Raw genomic sequence first — 27,705 nt, forward strand, 5'->3', positions numbered from 1 at the left:
TGTGTGTGTGTGTGTGTGTGTGTGTGTGTGTGTGTGTGTGTGTGTGTCCTTCCTTTCCCTTTTCCACCTTGTTCACTCTGTCTATCTGTTGCTCTTCATCTCTCTCAGATATGCTGCCAAAAGTGGAGACGAGGGTTGTTCTTGTGGGAGCAGCAGGCAGAAATGGAGCGCTGGTCAAAGCACTGCAGGTACATCCTTCCTCTATTAATCCTGAAGGTCCACTGGCCTCCACCATCTGAGCTTGTCAACATCGCCGCTGTTCTCTGTTCGTGAAGTGGGACACTTCCTTATGCTTCTGGGTTGAAACTGTCCACAGATGAGAACTTTTTTGTTTGTCAACTCTTCAGTGTTGTCTCAGGTGGGCGATGCATCTGAAGCAGCACGTAATGTGAAAATCCCTCATGGATGTTGCATTACATTACCGTCATTTAGCACAGTTGTTCTCAACTGGTCTGGCTGCGGGACCCACCATCACCACTTAATGACAAGCCGCGACCCATGACCCAAATTATATATTAGAATTCTAGTAGTAGTAACGTCTCTGTGTAGTGAACAACTGCCAAATCAAATAAAGAAAGTACACATCAATTATATTTTAACAAATATTATTCTCATTTTTCAAATGTAACTGGATGGATTATAAATAATACATAGAAATACATGAATAAATGTTCTACTCATTTCAAGTAAAATAAAGGCTGGATTAAAAAAGAAATTGCGTAACAAAATTCATTTTAGAAAAATTATTTTCACTGAATTGCCCTGCAGCTTTAAATTCAGTTCATTCAGGATGAAGTGATAAAGCCACAATATTATATTTTTTCTCATCTTCCAAAAAGAGAAATTGGTGTTGGAAGAATTCACCTATATGAGTCTGTCCAGTCGGAGTCGAATGACTCTGGTCTCTCTGGCCATTTCTCTCTTTTGGAGATTGTCCTATGATTTGACTTGCACAACTCTAACTTCAATAGTCCTGCTCTGCTATTTATATCCTCGTCTCTCCCCCGTGTGTCACGGTGTGTGTACATCTCACTCAAGTCAGGAAACTTGTCAGAAGCTCAGCCAATCAAACCATATTTGATTGGCTGAGCTGCATCACGTGATGTGATTCACAACGCATTGGTCGGTGTTTTTCCTGCACCGCTGAACAAGTGCCGTAAATGCTGGAATAATTCCGCTGCATAGAAAATGCCCTTCAAAATAAAATCGCAACATTTTTTTTTTTTTTTGGTCAGGCAAAGGCTCGCGACCCACTGAAAACGGGTCCGCGACCCACCAGTTGAGAATCACTGATTTAGCAGATGCTTTTATCCAAAGCTACTTACAATAAGTGTATTCAACATAGGTATTTAAGAGAACTACTAGTCACCAGAAGTCATAAGTGCATCTCCTTTTTTAAACAAGCATTTAAGAGCATAAACCAGAGCAGAAGTACAGTGCAGAAACAAACTAATAAGAATACAATAAGTGCAACAAACTAATACAACTAGAAAATGCATTTCATGCTGAAAATGCGTTGGAATGCTGAAATCTGAAATTAATTGCAAAAACATTGCTGAAAATAGATATCCAATTAAAAAAAATTGCAAAAAGCTTAATAATTCAAAAAGTTTAAAGATTACAACTATGAAAAGTCATATCACCCCTCTACTGAAAGAGCTGAACATTTTGATATTCGAATGGTTTCTGTGGCTTAAAAAATTTCATCAGTGGTGATATTTGTAGTAGAAGTTGTAGTTGTAGTAATAGTAATGGCAGTAGAAGAAGCAGCAGTAGTAGTACTTGTAGCAGTTGTACTAATAGCCGTAGTAGTAATACTACTTGTAGTAGCATGAATAGTAGTAGTAGCAGTTGTTGTATAAGTAATGGTAGTAGTGGTAGTAATAGCAGTGGTGGTAGTAATAATATTGATGGTAGCAGTAGTAGTAGTAGTAGTAATAGTAGCAACAGCAAAAGTTATAGTAGAAGTAGTAGTAGTAGTAGTAATACTATATTAGCAGCAGCAGTAGTAGTTGTCGCAGTATTAGTCAGAGCATTACGTTTTTCAACAAAAAAGCCTAATTCTGAGTTTAACGTTTAAATACAGTTAATCCATGAGGCTTTTATTTTGAAAGAGTTGGGCTGGGTGGGGGAGAGAGGAGACAGAATCAGAATGTATGAAACACAGAGGTTATTAAATGAGTCTTCATCAAAAGCATTCCAGTTAGATTTCACTCTGTGGGGCTTTTATTTTGAAAGGGTGGGGCTGGGTGGGGGAGAAGAGACATAATCATAATGTTTGACACACATAAACAGAGGTTATTAAATGACAGGCTTCATCACAAGCATTTCAGGTAGAGTTCACTCTCTGGGGCTTTTATTTTGAAATGGGGTGGGGGGTGGAAAATCCTCTTATAATCTCTAAGACCTGAATGACTGTATGAGAGAGAGAGAGAGAGAGAGAGAGAGAGCCTGCGTGCGTGTGTAACTGGTTGCCATGGTGATGACGCACCTGGTGTTAGAGGCAGACTGATTAAGAAACATTACAGTAAACAGTGATTTTGAACAAAGCCCCTTTTAACAAAAAGCAGGAGTCTGAGTGCCAAAATATGGATACCGTGAGAAAGATAAGACTCTGCCGAACGCGGAGATGTGTTTTTTATGTTTGTGGTGTTAAAAATGTGAGCTGCAGCGCAATAGACAAAACTGGTACCGTCTCCTTTCTTTGAGAAATGAGTGGTCGGATTTAACATGGAGTCTAATGGAGCAGTTTGTTGGAGTTCATGTCGCTCTGCGGCTCCTTGAGCCAAATGTGTAAATCTGTGGGATTCCACAGTCATTTGTCTACGACCAGGACAAGATTAGCTACTTTTACATCCGAAAATTATTCATGAAGAGTGAAGATTGTGGACACAGTGGCAAAAGACAAATGTTTTTTTTCACAAGAATCTCAAGCTGCTCTTCACTCTAGCGGTGACATCACACACTCTAAGCTGCGCAATACACACCCATTATAGTCAGAAAAGGGCTGAAAAAACATAAAAGTTCAATTGCTACAGTTCAAAAAGTGTAAAAGATATCAAAAAGCTGAATTATGCGGCAATAGATCAGGATTTTCTCAAAATTTGAAAGTTAAAATGGTGTCTGTAGCTGAAAGTATGAGGAAGTAGAAGGATTTGAAAGTTGAAAAAGTTTAAGAGGATTTAAAAATATTCTCCATAGACATCCCATTCAAAAAAAAATTGCAAAAAGCTTAATAATTCAAAAAGTTTAAAGATTATAAATATGAAGAGATATAGCACCCATGAGCTGAAAGAGCTGAACATTTTGATAGTTGAACGGTTTCTGTAGCTTACAAAATGAAGAAGAAGAGTTTCAAAAAACGTACGGAAGAAATAGAAGTTGAAGAAGTTGAATAAAGATTAACAGCATTCCAACAATAAGTGCTGAGTGGAAGGCTCAGGGTAGGCCTTCTTGAAGAGGTGAGTTTTCGGCCTGCGCCGTAAGGTGGGCAGCGACTCTGCTGTCCTGACGTCAGTGGGGAGTTCATTCTACCATTGTGGGGCCAGGACAGGAAACAGCCGTGACCGGGTCGATCGGCCGCAGGGACCTCTGAGCGACGGGGCAACCTATCGCCCCGAGGCAGCAGAGCGAAGTCCATTAAGATGTTTTCCCCAACATCATAGAAATGGAATTGCATGTTCATGATTTCTGCAGTTCATAGCAGTGTATCTTGCTGTCACAAGGTCTAGCAATAATTTCTGAAATGCAATCAGATATAGTGACATAAATAATCTGATATAAGCTCATACATTTATTTTTTCACTCTATTGACAATGCAAGCTTAAACTTACACAAAGTATACAAAAAACAGATATGTTTATTGGCTCCAAATAAGAATGAAAATGAGGTATTTACCTCCATGTGTTTTGGGAGGACTATTCTGCCCCATAATGTAATATGATTGATTCAGAATATGTAGCCTAGTTACAACCAAAACGTGTGTTTTTATCACAATAAAGACAGTATTGCAAAATCCATGTTGTTGCCGAACGATACCGGTGATGGTGGTAAAAGTAGTTTTCCACTCACCACTAACGTACATACTTACCTACGTCTGGTAAACTCTCGTTAAGCAATATCTCAGAAACACCAAGAGGGAATTTCTTCATATTTGGCACACATGTCCACCTGGACTCAAGGTCAAAGGTCACTGTGATCTCACTAAACACAAATACAAATTTCAATTGAAACCTTTATTGTTTTCAATGTAACAATTATGACTGCCCCATAAACCATTGCTATAAACAGTATAGCTAATGACTATAAGGCTTCTTTTAATTTCCAGTTGAAAATAATTCCACCCAGACATTATAGATTCTTGATAAAGGAAGGGTCGGTACTAACAGAAGCCATTTTGGTGTTTTACGTTCATTATGATAATTTTGTGGGAGTCTCTTTACAGGAAGGCCTGAAGGAATGGGCTGTCAGTGTTGACCACCGGGCAACTTTCTCCCTATATTTTGCAACTCTAGAGCTAGTTCTGCTAGCTACCTTTATTGGAAAAGAGTTCGCAACACTGGGCTGGGGTTTTCAGTTGGATATTGTTTTTTAAATCTGGTGTATTCTTGCTAGTTTCTCAAGATGACATGGATTGCATTGTTATAGTGTTGTGCTTTGGTGTTTATAGAGCTGCTACATGCAGAGGCTTACCCCTCTGAGTGGCTTGGTTAATTGCCACTCGTACTTGGAGACTTGTTTTGTGAAAAAGAGACAGCTTAATTTTTTATTCAATAATATTGTCAAGAAGTGTATCCGAGAGTTTTTATTTAAGGGAGAAGTGCGCAGACACTTTATTAAAATCTGTCACACACACACACACACACACACACACACAGGAGTTGCAAAGAACCACCACACACTAGCCTGATGTACCCTTCAGGAAACACAGTCCCAAATATGATGAATTTAAAGTTAGCCACCAAACTGAATGTAACCATCCTGCAGGAACTGACAATGACACTGAGCAGGAGGTCCTCTGCACCTGATACGATGTACCAAGCACCCATTAGTGTCTGTATGAGACGCAGTAGTAGTAGTAGTCCATATATGATCATGTGGGAGCTAGGGCTGGGTATCGTTTCAAATTTGATAACACTATTGAAAATATAATACCGCACTGATCACTGATCAGTTGCAGTACTGATTATAAAAGGTTGATTTCAAAGATTTATGATTTTACCACATTGTTATTTAACATTTAAATAACAGATTATTCTGCACTACAGCAGGCAATGCAAATGAGTTCACCTTAAAGCGCGCACACACACACACACACGCCTGCCTGTCTGTCTGTGTAGATAAGGCATGGTAATAAAGAAGTCCGGGTTCCTATATTTGACAGCCTGAAGAGCCTTCGCAGCCCATAGTATTAAAGTGTAGCATGTGCATTGAAATGAGTGACTAGTGGTTTTTGTTAACAGCTGCTGGCTGTGTGTTTGTATCACAGACCATTCTCTGTTCCCTGACCAGCAGAGCAGCCCGTTAGAGATTATCAGCTCACTACACAACTCCACTCATCTTAGACGACGCGTCTGTGCGTGCGTAACAAGAGAAAATGATCGCCTCCAGTTTGCTCATAATCTTGATGAATAAGGAGATTAATCAATCTAATTATAGCAGGCAGGACACCAACACAGTATTATGGAAATGGAAATCTGACCTCTGGTTTACATCTATTATTTGGTCATGGAAGAATTTAAAGCTCTCAGCCTGAGCCGGCACCTGAACCCCGGGCCCTTTTTAAGCTGACTTGGAACTGGTCCCGGCACTCCGCCATGGAGGAAATGCGCCCTGTGAATGCCAGTCAGCGCCAGGGAGAACTCCCAGGATGGATCCTCTCACATGAAGTAGCCGTCTCCTGACCTGTCTAGTTGAATCCCCCTCAGACTGCTTGGACCCATTTTGCCTGACTTGACAACGCACGTCCTGCGATGTGACTATTGCGCATGCACACATTGTACTGTTGATGCCGAAACGCTGTCTCATGCAGCTGTAGTTCGGATAATATCCTCCATTGGGGTAAAGGGTTTCTCGCATATTGAAGTTTTGTCAGCTTGTGTTGGAGCTCTCAGGTCAGTTCGTCTGACTGATCATCCTGACGTTGCTGGCCACGGTGTCTACTAAGCTTAAATGATATGAATGAAAGTTTATTTCGTAGAATGTGACTTCTGAAATTCTCCAGGTCGCTAAAGAGAAGACGTTTCACTCTGTTGGACTTGTCGTGAATACAAACGCACTCGATTGTACAGTGTTGTTACAGAATGGAGCTTCCCTCCCTGCAGAGAGCACACACTGGCTACACAGAGCACCAGAAAGGACACGTTAATTTTAGCTCTCATTACTAACAGAACTATCATCAATTAGTGGCTGCTGATGTGAGCTGCCTCCGGTGATGTTTAGTCATTTGAGCTGGTCTGTAGTAATACAATGTTAGGTTTGTGATCTCCACTGGCTGTATTTATTTGTGCCTGTGATTCAGTGCACAGCTTTGGTCCTTCTGTATCCGTCCCTAAAGTGTCCTTGCTTCTGAAACCATCGCTGCTCTGAGAGTGATCATCCCTCAGCTGTCCGTCTGTAAGGCCAAGTGAGACCAAGGCGCAGTTTAGTTTTCTTCTCCAGACTGTAGTGTCCTTTTATTTCAAATACAATACGTCCAAAAGGTAGCTGATGGGGACTAAGAAGAGATCTCTATTCCCTTTCATTGTGGCCTTGTTGATTCACTGTGTTGTGACATTTTGTTCAGCATCATGAGTTCACATAAAATTAGAAGCTTGTTTTCATTTCCAAAGTTAAAAACATTGTATGTTTGTATGTATGTTTTTTATATTGCTCTTTGTTGGGTACTTATTTATGTTATATCTGGAAAACTGTTTCTGGTCTTAGATATTGTCACTTGTGCACTCATGACAACATTAAGAAAATTAATTTCTCAAATTGTTAAAGGCTCAGTGAAAAGGCAGTTGGAGCATCTTTAGCTTCTGTAATGTGACATATTTCCAAGTAAATACAAAATGCAGGCAGGATTCTGTTTTGGAGGTATTTAATCAAATCATGAAGGGATTGACCTGGATGGGCAATATGGCTAAAAAAATGAATTATCAAGGTTGTCAAGCTTGGTGGCAAATCAAATTTTCTTTTTTTCCTCCGTGCATAATATAGGAAACTAAAACATGGTCAAATTAGTGCTGCATGACATTGGAAAAAAATATTCTATCTATTTTTCCTTCAATGTACCTTGTAATGCAATATGAAAAAAACAAAGGACTTTTCACCAGATGATGACATATTACCTGAAATGTTGTACATTTCATAGTTAATGAATGAATTAATCTGGTGCCCTTTGAGAGCAAAAGTATGAGGCTAGTTCTATGAAGAACTTAATGCTCTTGTTAACAAAACATTGTGCTTAATATGTTGTAAACAACAGTTTGGTTGTATGGATAAGAATGTTGATGAAACAACAAAAAAGTCCCGCCCACAAAGCATGGTAAATGAGAAGGGGTAGGTGTTTTAAGACTGGTAGGGTGACCCCTGACTCACTCGGGACAGTCGAGCCCGGAGCAGGAAGACAAGGCGCAGCCATTTATAGATACCAAAATAAAGCAGAAAATACTATCGCAGTATATTTCACTCAGTCTTTAAAGGAGACGTCCTGTGTTTTTTAATATGAGCTATTTTCTTATTGTAAGTGGTTCAGAGAAGATGTCTCTAACTAATGTGCTTGCTCTTCCAGGAGGACTTTAGCTGTAGTCTGGATTCACTGCTCCTATGAATTCAAATGGTGATCCGGAGTGAGACAAAACTACAAATATAGAGTGCTCAAATTACTACCATGGGATAACCCACTTGTCCTCTGTGGTTATTTAGTATGCTCCATGCATTCTAAGTTTCTCAACAACAACTGGATACAATAGTTGTTTGCAACAGTCTGTCTCATGGCTCCAGAGTTCAGTGCTTATGAAAGCCTATGTCTGCGTCCATTACCCTGTGTAGTGCGTCCACCACATAGCAGCTTTGAAGCATTTCTCTCAGACAGGGAGGCTCCTTTACACAATACACTGTTTTCCCTTTCTGTGTGGGCGGGACTTATTGTGCTGTGTCTCTATGTCACACTGTATAAGATGGATCCAACTAGGTTTTGGTTGCCATCTGTATTTGTGTGTGTGCATATCTGATTTTTGAGGCATTTCTGATTGTGTGGATAATATGAAACGCTGCTTTTCCAAAGTTTTTAGTAGAAGATTTCTGCTAAGTTACCAGTAGGGATGTTAATAAGTAACCGTTTAACTACAATAATAATTCTGACTGATTTTAATGGTACCAGTTAAAAGAAAAATGAAAAGACAGATGAGCTGGTCCTCCTTAAAGGTCAGCCCAGCCAGACATGTTGCTAACTTCGAGGCTAACCCCCTTCACTTTAATCCACAGACGCATAGACGACTGCAGTGCTACGTTCACAGCTATAACGCTACTGTTTCACACTCATCGTCACACACTAGCTCTCACTGACGTCAACCACAGCAGCCCTGCATGTAAGGCAGGGGATTTATGTGTCATTTCAGGTTGTATTCTAATTGGTTGGTGGGTAGACGTGGGTCGTAGCAGTTGTCACATCGAAGGGTTTTTGTTCCTAAATTGTTCTTTTACAATCGTTTTACTAACTTCGTTCGTCCAAATCCAAATTTGTATAATCTTCATCGGTCTTTTTGCCGTTCGAGCAGACAGAAACATTTATCTCACTACAGCCCTGGGTTAATGTTACATTTCCCTTTAACAAAACAAAGTGCGCCTGATCAGGCTGTGGAAACATAACCTGTCAAAGTGTGTCCACTTGTTCAGGGGGATGTTTAAGTGTGTACCAGTGTGTGTTTGTGTGCGCTCCAGTAAACAGCGTGGTTGTCAGTCTGTGAGTAGCGCTGTGTGAAGGTGATTTGAAGGCGTGGCGGCAGACTAAGTGCTGTGAGAATGACTTCCTTCCCAGGTCTCCTGAGCCCTGTCACTTGTGAAGGCTTCCTGCTTAAATCATCTATTTCTCGCTGCCAATCTGCAGCGCGGCCACATCCAAAGACATCTGCCGACAGCTCCATCAGAGTTCTCCCAATTGCCTGCCCGACCGCCCGCCGCCATCGCTCATGCGACACACAGAAAAAGAGTCTCTCCCCCCCCCACATTTTTTTCACGTCCCCTTCCCCTTCTGTCCCTGTCTTTTCCTGCCTCCATCCTCCCCGACGGCTTTGAACTTTTATATTAATTTTTAAGAGAAATGTGTCCCCTCAGCCTACCCCCTGTGACGCTTGATATTTGTTTGAAGTTACTGTCTTTAGACTTTGCAAGGACACAGACCCTGCCCCATCTCCTCCTCGCCATCCTCTATTTTGTCTTCATGTGGGGCATATTTATATGAATTTGTGTCCAAATATCTCTCTTTGTTTCTCATCCTCTCTCGACCCTCTGTCCTTCCCCTCTTTTATGTCCCCTCCTCCTCTCAAATGCCAGTGTTTGACATCTGCTTCCTGCTGGTTGGTTTTTACAGGCCATCAGAGTAATGGAGGTACCGGTGGTAAAGATAAGAGAAGGCGATGCAGGTGCCGAGGAGAAAATGATGATAAAATCTATAGTCAATATGGTACAGTACAGCGTCTGCCTCTCTGTGTGACACTTTGATGGGGACTGGGGGAAGTGGCGCATGAGTCTTCATTCACACCGGATACTCACTCAATCATTGTGCATGGCCAACTCACTGATGGGGAATTGATTTGTGGGTGCATATTTAAATGTATGTGATGTCATACTTGATAACTTGATCACTCTCTAACCGAGATGGATTGCACTCAAATGTCAATTCAAGTTTCGGGGCTGAGGAGTCATTTAAAAGGCTTTCTATTTAGCTTCATGGCATTTGGAAATGGGCAACTTCCAGCTGTTAAAAGTTGCAAGCAGTCCCGTGAAAATCTATTTGCACACAAAAGAGCCCATTAGATAGGTCTTGGACTGCGATCAAAGGCAATGCACCTGAAGCTTTGATTTCTGAGTGTCCTCTCCTGTTAAAGAAAAGCTTTAGCATTTTGCAGATCATGTCAATTAGCTTTCTCTCTTGAGAGTGAGATGCGAAGAAAACCGCATGTCTTTACACATCACAGTCAGGATGTGGCAGGACTTTGATGTAGAGTCTAAAGTGTGTTGCCAGATATGGTGAAGTATTGGTCTGTGCACAGCCATGAAGGCATCACATCCGACTGCAGCAACCTTACAGACACGCTAGCATGGCTGTGGACTATTAGTCTTATACATTTGTAGATACATTTTTTTCTTCATGTGCAGGTAACAAGACATAACGTGTTCACTAGTGAGCTGCAGGAGTATTTTTGAACACTGGACAGAGCCACGGTCACCGTTTTGCCTTCAGGTCTTATGCTAAGCTAGTGTATGATATTGGTATTAATCTGCTCATCTCACCTTTTAGAGAGAAAGCTAATAAGTGCATTTCCTAAAATGTTAAACTACTCACACAGGTGTCTGAACATTAACAAATGTAATTCTAATTCTGTGTGTCTCTTCACTTTGTCCTGTCATTTGTTTTATGGGCTGGTTCACAAGCAGCACGAGTCATTTCACCCCTCCAGCGCTGCCCATGAGCAGCCCGACAGTTTGCTCTGTGTTATTGAGAGAGTAGCACATCGTCCCTTCTGAGAGGGCAGCACTGATTGTTTTCATGCAGCACTGAGCATGCTCTCTGTGTGGAACAGGGAGAGAATGCTGTCTACTGTATGTGTAGAATGATGGGGTAGTCGGTCTGTTTGTATTGAGAGCTGACCTTGGTACATTGGCAGGAAAAAAATGTTTCACAACATTAAAAATCTTACTGTCACTAACTTTCTCATGGTTTGATTGTTGTGACAGTGTACCTTACATTTCAGTGAGGAACCAGGTCAGCATTCAAGCAATGCAAATATTTGGTCATGGACATTTGGTGTTTGCATATTTTTCTTAATAATTAGTAAAACCTGACCGTCAGCCTCATTAACGAGGCTAACAAACCTTTCATTGCTGATTAATTGTTTAATTTGATTTCCTTTACCGGTCCATGCACCGCTCCTTTACTCCTCCTCTTCAGGACATCAACACCCCATGCATACTGACGGACGACGTCCAGGAGTTGGGAGATGGAGAGAACACTGATTTTGAGACGGTGTTCGTCCTCGCAGACTTCGATTCTCCCGACTACAACTACCTCTACAAACGCGACAACCGCATTGTTGGGCCTCCCGTCGTGCTGCACTGTGCTGCCAAGGAGGAAGTAAGTGATTCATCTTTTTCTCTCTGGGGCATGAAATGTGTCACGGACTGGATTCACCAACAGGATGTAATCAAGGAGTAATTCAATTAATTTGAATAACTTCCCCACTTTGGTCTAATGCACGGCTTCTCAAACCTTTTCAACTTGGAATTCAAACCAAGAATTTACAGCTTCTTTCTGAAATTCTCGCTCAGAGAAATATGTTGCCTGTTTGTCATGTGGGGAGGACCCACCAGAGATGATCCTTGATTTGAAGAATCGGAATGCAAAAAAATACATCCTGGGTGATGAAGGGGAGCTGCCTCCTCCTGCTGTGCTGTCTGTCTGACAGACTTCACACAGGATGCTAATGTGGAACATGAACAACATGCACGCAGGGTTAGACAGCATTGCAGAACATCATAGAGATGTGAATCTGTTGATAACAGGAGAACTGGTCTCGGGCCATGTCCAAAGGCATTTATCTGACCTCAAGACTAGTATGTGCTGGAGTCACTATGTATGTTGACCTCTGTGGAGCATATAGTTTAAAAGGTCATTTTCCATGACCGAGGTTTATTGTCATATTTATTATCGGGTTGGCTACCGAAATCTGTACCTTTTTAAGGGTACTGACCGAATTACGTAAGTACTACAGAGTACCCATTCATGTTTAATCAATCGGTGCCAAAAATGTGTTGCCTAGCTAAGTGTCAAGAGAGAGAGCGTGAAACTTTGTCACCCCTGCAGCCCGAGCCTCAGCGCTTTCATAAAATGGATCTTGCAACAGGAGCTTGCTCTAAACTTTGAAGGTGTGGTAGAGTATGTATTCATGTTTAAATGTACTGGACTCTCCCGGGGAGGGAGGGACCAAGTATAGACTGAATTGTGGACATGATGCAAAAACTTTGTTTCATCATGAAGGAATTTCTTCAAATTCAAAATGGTCCACCTGGACTCGAGGATGAACCAGTTAGATATTGGTGGTCAAGGTCACTGCAGCCTCTGAACACATTGGATATCAGTCTGCAGACGAAAAGACTTCAGGTGGAGGAGGCCTATACGATAGCTGGTGGGTTCCCAGAATGCATTTCGGCCAATACCTTTTTTGCTCTCCGTACGGACTGTTTACCTGCTTTCAACCAAAGAATGCGTGGATATGATTGGTCAATACTAGGGGTGCAACTGATCACAAACCTCACGGTCCTTGAGTCACGGTTTGGATCATTTTTCGGATCAGCAAAGAAAAGGGAGGAGACGAATGCTTTCCATTTATTAATTAAAGAACTTCAAGAACACTTAAAGCAGATAACTTTGTTTACTTCCTGTCAGGTTATGTCATTCAAATACACTGCAATAAACTTGGAATGTTTACCATTACTGTGAAATGGTCTACAACTTTATCTTTTTTCTTAAAAAAAGATGAGAATATCTCCATTGTCTGGGGAGAGGGTAGACCTTTCTGTGGTGACTGGGATATTTGCTATTGTGCCTGTCTAGCTTCCACTCTGCTGCTTCTGTCAGCACATGCACCAGGTGTGTGTCTGTGTGACTCTCACAGAGGGGGTGTGTCGGCAGCACCAGACTATGAATCTCCACTCCACAGTGATGAAGTGAGCGGTCAGTCTTTTCCTTTTCATAGAGGAACGATCTTCATACTGAAGTGGTGCGTGAGGAGAATTCGTAGTGTGGCTCAAGCACTTTAACCAGATTTTGAAATCCTTTGTTTCCCACACCGGAGTGTCCCCCGTCGCTGACAGACCGGGATGATGGCGCTTCATATGTGTGGACATGCCCGATGTAGTGCTGTTGTCGTATGTCTTTCTCTTTAAACAACGCCTACATACTGTACCGGTTTTGTCCACCTCCCTCATCCTATCATTATAAGTTACAGGGAAAACAAAATGCTCCCAAACTTGCGACTTAAAGATGGTGCTTTAGTCTTTGTTGTCCTCATATTGTTCAAAGACAAAATGACATTAACGGTATCACTGTGTTTTGTTGTACGTCACTTTCTTTTCCCTCCTCGCAGCCTCTACAGTTTTCATGTCGTCCTCTCTACTGCACCACAATGTTGAACCTGTCGCTGTGTTTCACCGGCTTCAGGAACAAAGAGGAAATGGTGAGTATATTAACTTAACATTATGCAAGTTCAACTTTTCTTATGGAGGGATGATCATTTAGGCGCTTTCTTTGTTCTTGATCCTTCTGTGTAGAAAGAACCCAACTTTTCTCAGCAACAGACTAGTCTTTTGGGGAGCATCACTCCAGATGCATTGCCATGACCTTTCATTTGGTATGCATGTTGTAGTGGAACATTTACTAATAGGGGTTTTCCATGGTGGAGTGGAGGTCGCGCTGAGTCATGCTGTGAATAGCCTCTTAGAGTCGAGCATGATGTGTGTTTTTCCGCAGCACAGCAGGGACAAGTTGTTTGCCTTTATGATGGGCTGAAAGTGTGCTGGTTTGCAGTAAATCCAGCAGGATCCTCCATGATCTCACAGTGGCTGTTTCTGCCCGTACTAGAAATGGGACGATATGGGATTATATCATGGATTGCGATTTAAAAAAAACACAATAAATTGATGGTGGTGAAATTCCATCATCCGGATGTTAGTAAATATCTTCACGAGTGAAAAGTTATACATTGATTGCAGTATATTTTATTGAAAAAAAAAATGTTTCAAGCATATTTTGACAATTATCTGGATAATATTGTGAATCACAATCATTTCAGCCAGGATAATTGTTACATGAGATTTTCATATAGTCCCATGCCAATGTACTATTTCTCCAACTTTTAAAACTGGTCAGTTGACCAAATCATATTCTGTTGTGTTTTTGTTGGAGAATGGCACCGCTACCAAATGATCAGCAAATTTGGTGATGGTAATAAGAATCCACGGCAGCAGGAAATGCTGATTAGTAAAATACTGCTGTAGTACTGAAGGTACAGACAGGAACTGGAGTGAAAGTAAACTCCACAAACAGAGATTTGATGAGAGTTTTAGAAGAGGCTTTCTGGCTTTCCAGCTTTCTGGCTGGTAACCAGCACATCCATACACGAGTCAAGCAGTGCGAGACACAGCTGAGGGAGGGCAGACCATCAACGCCACAGTGATGATAGAACATGGAATTTAATATTTATTTTTCTAATTAACACAGAAAATATTTTGACTGTCAATTCAGGAGGGGGATGATGTAAGAAGAAGCCTTAAAAAAACAGTTGTGAATTATTGTACCATGTGTTCGTGCATCTTAATGTCCAACCAGGACTGGAGGAGCAAATAATTAAGATGGATTAACATTCACATCTCTCCACCTTCACATGTCACACTGCTGCTTAGAAAAGTCTCACTCCTTAAATAGATGGGTGCAAGCATTACTCAATGCTATGTTGTTGAGATGCCTCTCTTTGTCCTATCAGTATACAGTTCAACAGCACTGCAGCATACAGCCATCCCAATGTCCATAGAGTTGAACACTTGATGAAAACATTTAAATATACCAGATTGTTGAAATCTTCATGAAGGTTGAATTAACTCTAGGATTGTTGTATTCCTAGACTGCATTAGTTTAACGTTATCAGGGAGCATTTACACATTATTATGTTGTTGACCCCCCCCTCCCCCAAAAAACAATGGGCCATCCATACAAAGATACTTTGTTTAAGTTGTGCGTTTATGTAAAAAGAAAAAAGATTTTAGGCCAATATGTTATTTATTTCTTTTACTCCCAAAGATCTATTGAAGTATGTACCTGAGATCAAGTTTCAGATGGACTGGAGTCATAATGTTTCTGTCATTTGTCACAATTTAGCTTCATTGTAAGTCATGTTGTCCTTGCTTATTAGGGTACAATGCTACTGCTACACATTTCCACCCAATTGCTCTTCAAATACAAATCAAATGTTTCAGGTATACAGAGTGACTAATCAACTATGTGGGACAAAGATCAATAGCAATAGAGGAAAAGTCATTGGCAGAGCAAACTGTTCAGCATAAACCACCTTGGCATTTAATTGCCTCTTTGTGCTAAACTTGTGCTTGCTGTTTTGTTTCCATGTAGAAGAAGTTGGTGAATCTGGTTCATCACATGGGTGGAACCATCCGGAAAGACTTCAGCACCAAGGTTACTCATCTCATCGCTTACTCCACTCATGGAGAGAAGTACAGGGTTTGTACAGGCTGACTTTTTCAATCTTTTTTACTCTGTGTATCTGACATTAATACCACTGTTCAGTTGGGCTAAGCAATATTGTTAAAAATGTATATCTATGTTTAAACTTGGTAATATACAAACCAGCTTTTAATAAATACCATCATTTACGTCATTTTGAATTGTTAAAATTCCAAGAATGTTTAGCCAAATTCAGAAAATAAGAAGACAAAGTGACCCGTAACCTTGTAACCTTCTCAAATGTTTTACTTTGATTTAATCACATTTTTTGCCTCCTCCGTCAGCGAGGCTCTTTATCTTTTGCCACACTTTATGAAGAACACAGTAGTAATGTAATAGTAATTACTCTGGTTGTTCCACCATGCACCAGTTCCGCTATCTGAGGATAGCTACCGGGGAAAACAAAAGTGCTATCCTCCTTGGTTGTGCATAAATGCAGCTTCATTTTCCCAGGAGTTCCTACTAAACACAACTGCACAGTGAAAGCGTATCTCATAGGGAACCAATCTAAACGCAGATGGTGTCATTATTCTATCTCCATCACTGTGCAATCAACAATCTCTTCATAATGATAAGTTCAAGCTACACAATCGAATCTATTGCCACTTGAATCCTTTTTTTTAACTGACTTCAATACATCAGAATCAGAAGCGTTTATCAATCAACACAGTGCAAAAAGTAGAAAACATATTAAAGTTTACAGAAAAATATAAAATAAAGTGAAATATAAATTAAAGTGCACAAGCGAACCGATAACGGGACTGTAAACAAGTGAGATGTAGTGTAAGAGTGTATTTAAATAAGAACCTAGAAGGGATGTGAAGGGGAGAGACCGGTAGGGCTACCTCCTCTTTCGAGATACACTAAGATAGATGGATGGCAATGATCTTTTCGTCTTTTTTCTTCCTCTCCCTCCTCTCAGTTATTACCTTTACTCTTTCAACGTATTGAAGATGTATTTTGTTGAAGCTCAACAAGACAAAATGCCAGGCCAATGTGTGACAGGCAGTCAAGGCTGCTTTACATTTGAAAGTGCAGCGCTTTAAAGACATACAAGGAGGATTCAGCCACTCATACTTGTTTTTGTACAGTGCCCAAAGTGAGAAGTGTTTGTTCCTGCCAAATGTGTATTGTGATTCTGATCAGGAGTAAAAAACAGACGATGGGGGTTGTTGTACTGAGAGCACTGACAGTGGAATTACATGGAGTTTTATTTACTTACTCATTTGTGTTTTCTTTTCCTCCTCTCTTTACTATGTCTTCCTGTGTCCCATCTCTCAGCTGGCAGTGTGCATGGGGACGCCCATTCTGACTCCATCATGGATTCATAAGGCCTGGGAGAGAAGAGATGAAGTGTAAGTAGAAGGAAGGAAAGAAGCAAGCTTATGTATCATTCAAAGCTGCTCTCCTTTATGACAGTCAATCTCTACAATGCAAGCTTTCCCTGCGTGTGAGAATGAAAAAAAATCTCTGTGTGAGTGTGAAAAGTTATTTTGCCTCACTGTTGTGGGGAAGGCTGCGTCCAGGTTGGCAATGAAATACACGGTTCAGGTAGCAGCTTCTCATTTTTGCCACTGACTATATCTTTCACTGGTTAAAATGATAAGTGGTGGCTGGTCATCTGCTGTTGATGGCAGGCTGAAGTCAAACTGTTGTGTGCTTTGTGTCCTCTCTGCCAGCCGGCATTTGTTCTCAGGGTTGGATTATTTGTGAGGGAAGAAACTCCGCTCTGTAATATCAATGTACAATGAGTATATTCCGCCTCTCTGTAATCATACTGGCAGTGTTGGACTTGGTATTAGCAACTTCTAAATAACTTGGATTTGGCTATGTTTTGGGTACTTTTAAGGGTAGCTGCAGTGCTGAACAAGTACAGTAACTACCATTTGACTCATTTCTTTTTCCAGCAAAGACAACTGATTCAAAGAGAAAACACTTTGCGGACAAATGAAATTGTCAGCCACCTACCGGCCTGCTCTAGATTCACTGTTGTCATTTAAATGTGCATCTCCTGGTCAAGAAAACAGAAACATCTGCACTACACAAAACATTATCTGTCCACAGCTGCGTACCAAACTCGGAGGAAATATAAAAAGTGATCCGCTTTGAAGCCCTTGTGAAAAATAGTGGAAACGCAAGACAAAGCTAGTACCTAAGCTCCACAAGATTCTTAAAGGTTCAGGTTATGTGAAGTTCTGACCAAGATACAGGATGTATTTAGCTAATTAGGTCATTGTATTATTGTTGCAGTTAATACATGTTTAGAAATAACTTTTGATTGAATCACAGACTATTATTAGTTTATTTATACAGTACAACAGTTTTCTTTTCATTTTTTTATATTTCTCATTTTACTCCTTTAGGATAGTTACTACAAAGTCAGTTTTCTGTTAAGTGATGAATGGAATTGACATTGAAAAATGCCATTTACAATAAACGCTTGATCTATACGGAGGCGTAATGCATATCTGCCCTGTTTTTCTGAAATAACGACATTTTATGGCGGAAGTCTGACAAAAGGTTTTATGGGAATAAACATCAATATCTCCAGGAAGAGAGGATGGCTCCGGTGACGGACCTTCAGTTAGCAGCTGTAGAAACTCAAATTCAGCCAGCGTAAACCTCACAGCAGTGGCAACTAGGAATGTTAATAATCAACAATAATTATGACTGATTATTGTTATCAGTTAAACGTTTAAAAGAAATTCAAATTAAAAGGCTGAGCAAAACTCAGAGGAGTGGCCAGTTAGTCCACCTTAAGTGAGCTTGGGCCGCTAACTCCGGGGCTAACCCCCTTCCCTGTATTTAGCAGGTAGCAAGAGGGTTCTTGAGGAGTGGTAGCATCTCCTCACAGACAAATATGCATGTAAGGCACTTATCTTGTCGGATAACAATTAATGATCGGCAAATTAGATTTGCAAGCCGCAACGGAAGGTTTGCTGATCCGGTGGGTAGTCGGGACGGTCCAGGATCAGACCGCTGGCCCCTGGTCTGGCCACACTTTCTAACTGTCCGTCCATGAAGTTTTTACAATTTATAAAAACAGGGCAAATATTTTCTTAAATCAAAAAAAATATGTTTACGGTAAACCCGAACCCAGTTACAGGAATGATGTCATGGTAGTATTGATGGTAACCTTGTTCCTCCCACCTTCATGTGTTAAGGCACTTTTGCGCAGGAGAAGAGGAGTTTCGAACGGAGTTCAAAGTGCCTCCGTTCCAGGACTGCATCCTCAGTTTTTTGGGTTTTTCAGATGAAGAGAAGGCCAACATGGAGGAGAGGACTCTGAAACACGGTGAGTGCTGCAGCACACGGGGATCTGTCATGGCAGCCATGCAGCAGCTTTTCTTCTTCTTTTTCTTCTTTTTTGCCAGTCACGCAATTTACAGTGCGTAGACTTTGTTTTGTACACTTCTTCACTTTTATTTGGGCTTTTTGAAAACTCTTTGGATACTGACTATGTTCTTACTAGAGCCCAATGCAGACTCATCATGTTGGGAAATACAAAGTGTTAGTCCTGCTGCCCCCAGTTACAATCTTTATGCTATAATTGGATAACTGCTGTTTGAGAAAGAGGGTTAGTTCTGATTGAAGACACTCGCACCTAAATTACAATTAGTAAAGCTGATCCATACATATGTTTTCATCATCATCCCCCTGGTTTTCTGTGTCTAAGGTGGCAGTTCTCTTCAGGTTGGAGATGAGAGGTGTACACACATGGTGGTGGAGGAAAACTCAGTAAAGGAGCTGCCATTTTCTCCCAAGAAACTCTATGTGGTCAAACAGGAGGTAGGTAGGGTTTCTTTTTTTGAGTTTGTTTCAGTGCTACCAAAGAAAAGAACGCTTGACACCTGCAGTACTGGTCAAGCACCATCTTGTCATAACAGGATAACTGTTTTGCTACAGGAAGATACAGACACAAGGGGGACAAGAGGAAAATAATGAATCCTCTCAGTTTTTCTCCTCCTACACAGAATGCCAAATGATCAATTGCACAGGATTCCTTTTTAGAGGAAAGCTCAATGGATACAGTCTCTACCCCCCTCTCTCTGTCTGTGCTGTCAGAGAGAGGGATCAATAATAGATTTCCCCATTCCAGTGGATGAACAATTTGAGCAACGGTAGTTTAGGTGTAGTTATAACCCTGCAATCAATATGGCCTTTTCTTTACTCAGTCACTTTTATTGGTTTTCAAAGGAAAGTCTGTCATCAGTTTCAGAAATCTTTTTTTATATACCTCTATCCTAACCCACGGGGATGGTAAAAACAGTTTTCTCTCTTCTGTGGTAGTGGTTCTGGGGCAGCATTCAGATGGACGCTCGGGCCGGAGAGTCCATGTACTTCTACGAGAAGGTAAGTGTATTATGGTTCATGTTAATGTACGTGTGTGTAGTAATTCAAGCCAAATGCATGGACTCTCACCTAAAGGATACTTCACACAAGCAAGACATTTGAATGTAGTATAGCACCATCCATAGAACACGGTCACAAAGGGCTTTACTAGAATCAATTATTTTAGAAATTACACCATCAAATTAAAAACAACAATAAAACAATCCATAACACATAAGCAAACACATTGCAAAATTACAAACACCAGACAGCACAAGGTGACCCACAGAAGTTTAAATAAGGGAGTTGTCAGCTCATTTTTAAAGGCATCAACAGAGACCGCACATCTAATATCTACAGGAAAAGCATTCCAGTGTCAAGCTACCACTCTAATGGCACGAGGGACAACCAGTAGGTGACCTACTCGTGATATAGGCATGGAGCAGGCAACACATGTACGCAGAGCTCTATGTGTGAAAACTAAAACCTGAATTGGATGGAAAGCCAGTGTAAAGAAAACAAGATGGGTGTGATGTGAGTCTTCCTACCGGACCTGGTGAACAGCCTTGCAGCAGATGTTCTGGACCATTTGTAGCCAGTTCAGAGACAACTTGCTTAGACAAGTGCAAAGGGAATTCCTGTAGTCAACCTAGGATGATATAGAGAGTGAACCATCTCTAGTCTCTGGGTTTGGCAACGATTTAAAGATGCAAGAAACATGTACGGGTCAATGACTTGATGTGTAGATCAAAGTCTATAGACTGGTCAAACATAACGCCAAGACTTCTAAGATTGCACTATCCAGCTGAAGAAAGAGACCTAATACGAGTTACCCCACCCTTAAAGCAAGAATTCACCATTTGAGGTCAAGATCCATTTTAGCCAAAGCGACAGCATTACACAATCAGGAATCAGAAGTTACACATAAAAGAAAAAACGCGTCATTTGTCTGTGTGGCTACCTCACTGTCCAACAGATGATTGTATTGGTTGTAAAAAGGTTTTGATTCAAGGTGTTCATTTTCCCCCATCATCATCATTTACGAGACATGCAGCTTGTTTGCATTTTGTTCACTGAACCTGTATTGGTCTTGTCCTTATATATTTAATATCTCTGTCCCACTGTACTTCAGAACGACAGCCCCGCCATGAAGAAGGCAGTGTCCCTCCTGTCCCTCACCACCCCCAACAGTAATCGCAAGCGTCGGCGCCTCAGGGACACGCTGGCTCAGTTCACCAACGAGACAGAGATCTCCCCCTTCCCTCCGCCACGCAAAAGGCCGTCAGCAGAGCACTCCCTGTCCATCGGGTCTCTGCTGGACATCTCTAATACCCCTGAGACATGCAAGGCCTTGGCAGGTAAGAAAGAATGATGGACTGGAAAACAACTGTTCGATCCAACCCTAAAACCTTTTTCCTTCTGGTTGACAGTTAATTGGTAAATGGTAAATGGACTGTACTTGTATAGTCTTTTCTAGTCTTTCCGACCACTCAAAGCGCTTTCACACGACTTGTCATCATTCACCCATTCATGAATCAGGACTAACTAACATTTATACCACATTCACACACCGTAGGCACGGCGTCTTGCCCAAGGACACATCGACATGTGACTAGCGGAACCGGGGATCGAACCGCCGATCCTCTGATTGAAGGACGACACTGCTCTACCACTGAGACACATATGTGTATATGGAAAATGCAGTAACTTAGACCAGTGGTTTTCAACCAGTGTGCCGTGAGAGATCGTCAGGTGTGCCGTGAGAAAATGTCCAATTTCACTTAATCGGTCCAAAAAATTATTATTTAGTTGCTGCAAATAATTTGCAATTATTGAGCGTCTGAGCTGCAATATAGTGGCTGGCTAAGTAATAAATACTCTTCCATGCCAGTGGGTGACAGTAGGTAACGCAATTATGACTTTGTTCATTTGGTAGTATTAAATGATGTGCGGTAGAGGTTGTGGTGACAAACCGAACAGCGATGGAGAAATATTTGAAAAGGAAAAATGCAGATTGTGAACTGGTCCCTGGACAACATTCTGACCCAGATGAAAAGCCTATAAGGATCAACAAATTGAGAGACTTGTCATTAAATTGTCAGTATATAGGCTGTATAATGCTACAATGTGTCATTTTGTAACTTTTTTGGTTGTTGGTGTTCTCAGAGAAACACTAACTGAGACGATATTCTCTTCTGTTACTATGGTTGATTGTTCTTTAAGATTACAGTAACCAGACAATTCCCTCTTAATTTCAGAAGACAGAGTAGGGAAGAGTTCAGAGAGCAAAGGAGACAGTACTGTGACCAGGGATAGGATGAGAAGGAGGAGAACCAGGGAAAGGAGGAGGACAGACAGGGAAGACAGGAGGAGGTCCTACCTGGGTACTCTTCAGCAACCAGAGGAGCAGCAGCCAGGAACTTCTACAGGTCAGGTTCTGCTTCAAGAGTACCACAGTAACGAGCCAACTCAAGGCTGATATAAAGTAGTTGTTGTAAGGATGAGAGATCTCTGTGGTAACGATAAATAAGCCATTCATCAGTTTTACCAATGGAGCTGGAACAGAATAGCTTTTCAGTTGCCAGCTGCTTGCCAGCAGTACAAACCTGAACATGGACCCCTGAGCTGACACAACAAGTCTTGTACTCGGAGTGTTCTGAGAATACAGCACCTTCTGAGGAGCTTGCAGACCTTTTTTCTCTCATCCAACAGGTGGCGTAGCACCTTTTACAGGTATAAAGCAAAGCATGACGAACGGGTTCAGTTCCACGTTGGAAAATTCATTATATTGTTACATTTCTTCTTGAATTTGACTTCCAGGAGAGATAATTGTTTACTTAGTTAAAGACATAGTATTGCTAGCATGAATTAGTGTTGGTCTACGATGTTGAATATGAGTTATATTGCTTAGACTGGTTGAGATGACAAACCTTAATTGTCATCAGACTGTAACAGACTTATTTAGTTTATATAGTAATGCTTGTATTAGACATTTGGCTGTTGATTGGTCAATGTGCTGTCTGCAAGCTGGTATCTGTACCAGCTGCTGGTATCTGGTTACTGTTTGTAGTTTGTTAATGACTTCATGATGGAGCTGATCATCAATATATACAATTCATCAATTTCTTAGTTACATATAACTGTAGTTACTTTTGTAGTTACTTGATCAGAGTTTATCCTCATTAGATTCCATGAGGGATACAAAATGATTAGAATTTGAAAGCAGGTTTCACGCTGTAAACGGATTAGATGGAATGCTGTTGATCCCTAACCCTACTGCATGCCTATACTATCTATAGTATATAAGTCAACAGACATCCCCTCAATCACTGACCATGTCTTGGAGTCAGCGTTCCAGAACAGCAGCGATGCTGTCATCTTGACTCCCCAGGTCGAGAATATTCAGTCAAATGTTCTACTTTGATTCAGCCCTAATTTCATTGGATCAGTGGACTGACACGTGGCGGTGTCTGTGCTTGCTTCAGTGCTCTATTAACAACTGTCTCTCCTCCCTGCCCGTCTTGCTCCTCCAGATAGTTCAAAGCCATCCAAGAGCTCGACTCCGGTTCTGTCCAAGCAGTCAGCCAGGTGGCAGGTCTCCAAGGAGCTCTACCAGACTGAGAGCAACTATGTGGACATTTTGAGCACCATCATACAGGTACTGTCTGTGTGTCTATGTGGACAATTAACGCTCCCTCACAGGTTGGCCAGCTGGTTGCCCTGACAACAGTTTGAGGCTAAGCGACAGTCATTTAAGGTGTGTGTTTGTTGGTCCCAGCTGACCGTTGAGGGAGAAAATTACCTGCCTGACCATTTCTCTTTTTGTCTCCCTCTGTTCAAAATCTTTTCCTCTTTCTGCTTTTTCTTTTATCTTTCTTCAACTTCCTCCATTTTGATGTCCTTTTCAGTCACTCTTTCTCCTTCTGCCTCAAGTTTTGCCATCTCCCTCTCTTGTAATCTGTCTTCTGTATTGTATACTCCTGGGTTTAACTGTTCTCTGTCCTCACAAAAAGCTTTGAACTAAAAATAGGAATAAAAGCTTCTCTTCTGTCATGAATCCTAAAAACGAACCCCAAGCATGCAGTCGTAGCTTCATTACTGTGCCATTGAACACAGTTGAATAATCACTGCACGCTCGACATGAGTCGTAGTGCTGTTGATTACTTCAGTTAAAACAGAAGGCAAAATAAGCATGATCCTCCTAACATCGTGATAAATCGGCTTATTTCATCCTGTTTCTATCCGTTCTTCTATATTTGTGATATTATGGAGTCCTTATGATCAGTTATTTTACCACAAGAACGTTGAAGCAATACGGAAGACCAAATGCTCTAAAGAGATGCATGACTACGGCAGTCTGTTATTCCATGTTTCACAGATTCCAGCTCCAAAACTATCTAATGAATGAGCAGTCTGTCTCTATGGGGTCTTTACCCGTCTGTCTCTATGGGGTCTTTACCCGTCTGTCTCTATGGTGTCGTTACCCGTCTGTCTCTATGGGGTCGTTACCCGTCTGTCTCTATGGGGTCGTTACCCGTCTGTCTCTATGGGGTCGTTACCCGTCTGTCTCTATGGGGTCGTTTGGTCTGGACTATAGTTTTGAAACCGATCTCCGATGCTAACATCTTGTTGACTGACCCACAACTGCGGTCACATCCTGGACCTGATCTGTTCTACTGGAATCACCATCCACCACCTCTCCGGCTCTGACCCCACCGTCTCCAACCACCTAGCTATCATCATGGAGATCGACAACCCCATCCCAGAGCACCATCACTCTCTGTAATATCAAGTCCGTCTGCCCCTCATTCTTGTCAGCCTGTCTCACTGACAAACTCTCCACACTCACCCCCCTCCTTTAGCCCCTCCCCCACAGACCTGATCAACCTCTACAATAACACACTATCCTCCTGCCTTGATCAGCTTGCCCCTCTCAAAGCCAGAACTGTCTCTTTCCCCCACACTGCTCCCTGGTTCACCCTTGAACTCCGCCTCATGCAATCCTGGAAACGCAGACTAGAGCGACTCTCCAACAAAACCGGCCTCACGGTACACACACCCTGGCTTGCTCTCAAACTCCTCAAACCTATGGACAATCTCTCCCACTTTTCCACAGCAGAGAAATGTAACTCCTTCCTGTCATTCTACAAAGCAAAAATGTAAACCATCTACAACCAACTGGCCACTTGACTCATCCTCCTTTCCCGTCTCGAGTCCTCCCTCCACATTACTGGGACAGCCCTCTCCTGGTTCAAATCATACCTCTCCGACCATGAACAGTTCATTAGTATCAATAAATTCAAGTCTAACACAGTATCTCAAGGTGTCCCCCAAGGTTCAGTAGTCACCCCCTCTTCATCCTCTACCTGCTTCCCATTAGCGACATCATACGCCACCATGGTCTCCATTTCCACTGCTGTGCTGACAACACCCAGCTCTACATCTCCACCAAATCCATCACCCCCACCACCCACTCCACCATTACCAACTGCCTCAAAGACATAAAGACCTGGATGCAAGCCAACTTCTTCAAATCTGAAATCCTCATCATTGGCCCCAAATCACTAAACAAATCCCACCACAACTTCTCCCTCTGCATTGATGGCAGCACTGTTCCTGCTTCCACACATGCTCATAACCGTGGTCTCATTTTTGATTAAACTCTCTCCTTTGAACGAAACGTCAATCACATCACAAAAAATGCCTTCTTTCATCTCAAAAACATTGCCCGTCTACGCCCCTCCCTCTTCTTCTCCACAACCTCAGATCCGCCGACGCCAACCTCCTTACCCCCCCTACTCTGTCCAAGCATCAGACCTGGGGGGACAGGGCCTTCTCTATTGCTGCCCCCTCCTTCTGTAACTCCCTCCCCCAGCACCTCAGACATTCTCCGTCACTCGACACTTTCAAAACTGCACTTAAAACTCACCTATTTAAATCTGCTTTTAACCTGTGAAGCTAGTTTTGTTTGTTTTTGTGCTGTTCCTTACTGTTATGTCATGTAAAGTGCATTTGAGTACCCTTTTTAAAGAGCTATACAACTTTAAATGTATTATTATTATTATCAACTGAAGGAATCAACGCATAAGGCTAGTATGTCTTGTAAAAACACTGTACAGCATCATTAATATGTTCTTTGGGGATCTTACTTTACTACACACTGATTATTGCTCATTGATGTAATTCGTTTTATGCAATTTTGTGGAACATTTTAATGTTTCTATTTTTTCTTTTTTTTAAGCTTTTCAAGCTTCCATTGGAGAAAGAGGGGCAGGTGGGTGGACCCATCCTGGCTCAAGAAGAAATGAAGACAATATTTGGCAGCATCCCAGAAATCTACGATGTTCACACTAGAATAAAGGTAGAGTCCTCAGCTGTTTCCATCCAAAACCTGGTGGTGTGGTCTTTGTTCTTTTCTGTGTGTGATGGTTGCTTTGTTCTTCAGGGTCACCTTCAGGAGCTGCTGACGGACTGGTCAGAGGACAGGAGTGTAGGAGATATCATTCTCAAATATGTGAGTACAGACAAATCTCTCCTCCTATGACAGACGCATGTAGTCCTTTGCATGTTTATAGAACAAAGTACTAAAGATGACCTGATTGCAATTTGCTTGACTGATCCGGATTTTTTAAAACACCTATTCCATTTTTGATTCTTTCTGAGAACTATAAGTGACATATTTGTAACTTTTCTTTCATGGAAAATTGAAATTCAATTGTGGGTTCATAATTAAACATTGACTATTAAATAAATACATTTTTCTTTACAAGTTACTAGACCTTAAACCTTGGTTTTAGGGTTGTTCCTCCACTGCTTATGTATGACTTGCAGGTTATTTCTTCCTCACTCACGCTGAAGAACTTCCACAGCAATGACACAGTGTGTGTGTGGCTCTACTATGTGCCGCAGCTGTGTGTGCGAACTGCATGCTTTTGTGTACACGACGTAAAACCATCATGCGTTTACGTGTGTCAATTTGACCAGTAAGAGCCAGTTATGTTGCAGCACACCCATCTGTAGGAAAGCCTTAAAAGTGTTCATGGTTAGGTCAATGTAACGTGGTCTCCTCTGGTAGAGACAGTGATACAGTTCCTGATCAATGGCTTTGACCTCCTCCAGTTCTAAGCAACTGCCAAAATGGACTACTTTTAAAACCAGTAAATACTTTACTGTTTGACAGATGTTTTGACACCCATTCAATTTCAACAAAGCTGCGTACCTTCTGAATCGCATACTGAACAACTGCGTTATCTTAAGGGATATTTAAGTTGTTGTTTAAGGGTAACTACTGATGAGGGTCTTCTACAACAGTGATTCTCAACTGGTGGGTCCGTTTTCAGTGGGTTGTTTTCAGGCCTTTGCCTGACAAAAAAGAAAGGAAAAGGAAAAAAAAAAAGGTTGTGATTTTATTTTGGAGGGCATTTTTTATGCAGCACATTTATTCCAGCATTTACGCCACTTGTTCAGCGGTGCAGGAAAAACACCGACCAATGCGTTGTGAATCACATCACGTGATAAAGCTCAGCCAATCAAATATGGGCATTCTGACAAGTTTCCTGACTTGAGTGAGATGTACACACACCGTGACCCATGGAGGACAGACGAGGATACAAATAGCAGAGTAGGACTATTGAATTGTGAGATGTGAAAGTCAGAATCCTAGGACGATTTCCAAAAGAGAAAAATGGCCAGAGAGACCAGATTCATTTGACTCTGACTGGACCGACTCGTATAAGAGAATTCTTCCCTCACTAATTTCTCTTTTTAGAAGATGAGAAAATATAATATTGTGGCTTTTTCAATTCACCCTGAACGAACTGAATTTAAAGCTATTTCCCATTATTTTGTAGAGGAACAGTTATAAACTGTAGATGGGA

General features: G+C 41.5%; 1 protein-coding gene across 7 annotated transcripts in view; it reads left to right on the forward strand.

Moving 5' to 3' along the window:
- ect2 (epithelial cell transforming 2) overlaps positions 1-27,705 on the forward strand; it is a 71,223-nt gene that overhangs the window by 1,763 nt on the left and 41,755 nt on the right. For 5 of the 7 annotated variants that reach the window (XM_031877430.1, XM_031877424.1, XM_031877425.1 and 2 more), the window contains 13 exons: positions 109-188; positions 9,575-9,667; positions 11,156-11,338; positions 13,350-13,439; positions 15,386-15,493; positions 16,778-16,851; positions 18,661-18,791; positions 19,173-19,285; positions 19,787-19,849; positions 20,961-21,186; positions 23,362-23,486; positions 26,070-26,189; positions 26,274-26,342. In XM_031877430.1, the coding sequence (XP_031733290.1) occupies positions 109-188; positions 9,575-9,667; positions 11,156-11,338; positions 13,350-13,439; positions 15,386-15,493; positions 16,778-16,851; positions 18,661-18,791; positions 19,173-19,285; positions 19,787-19,849; positions 20,961-21,186; positions 23,362-23,486; positions 26,070-26,189; positions 26,274-26,342 (1,475 nt within the window). The remainder of the gene's footprint in view (positions 1-108; positions 189-9,574; positions 9,668-11,155; positions 11,339-13,349; positions 13,440-15,385; positions 15,494-16,777; positions 16,852-18,660; positions 18,792-19,172; positions 19,286-19,786; positions 19,850-20,960; positions 21,187-23,361; positions 23,487-26,069; positions 26,190-26,273; positions 26,343-27,705) is intronic. The other 2 variants (XM_031877431.1, XM_031877429.1) reach the window with 1 other exon arrangement.

This window comes from Anarrhichthys ocellatus, unplaced genomic scaffold (assembly GCF_004355925.1).
Source record: "Anarrhichthys ocellatus isolate YVR2014 unplaced genomic scaffold, GSC_Weel_1.0 scaffold136, whole genome shotgun sequence".
Classification (NCBI taxonomy): Eukaryota; Metazoa; Chordata; class Actinopteri; order Perciformes; family Anarhichadidae; genus Anarrhichthys; species Anarrhichthys ocellatus.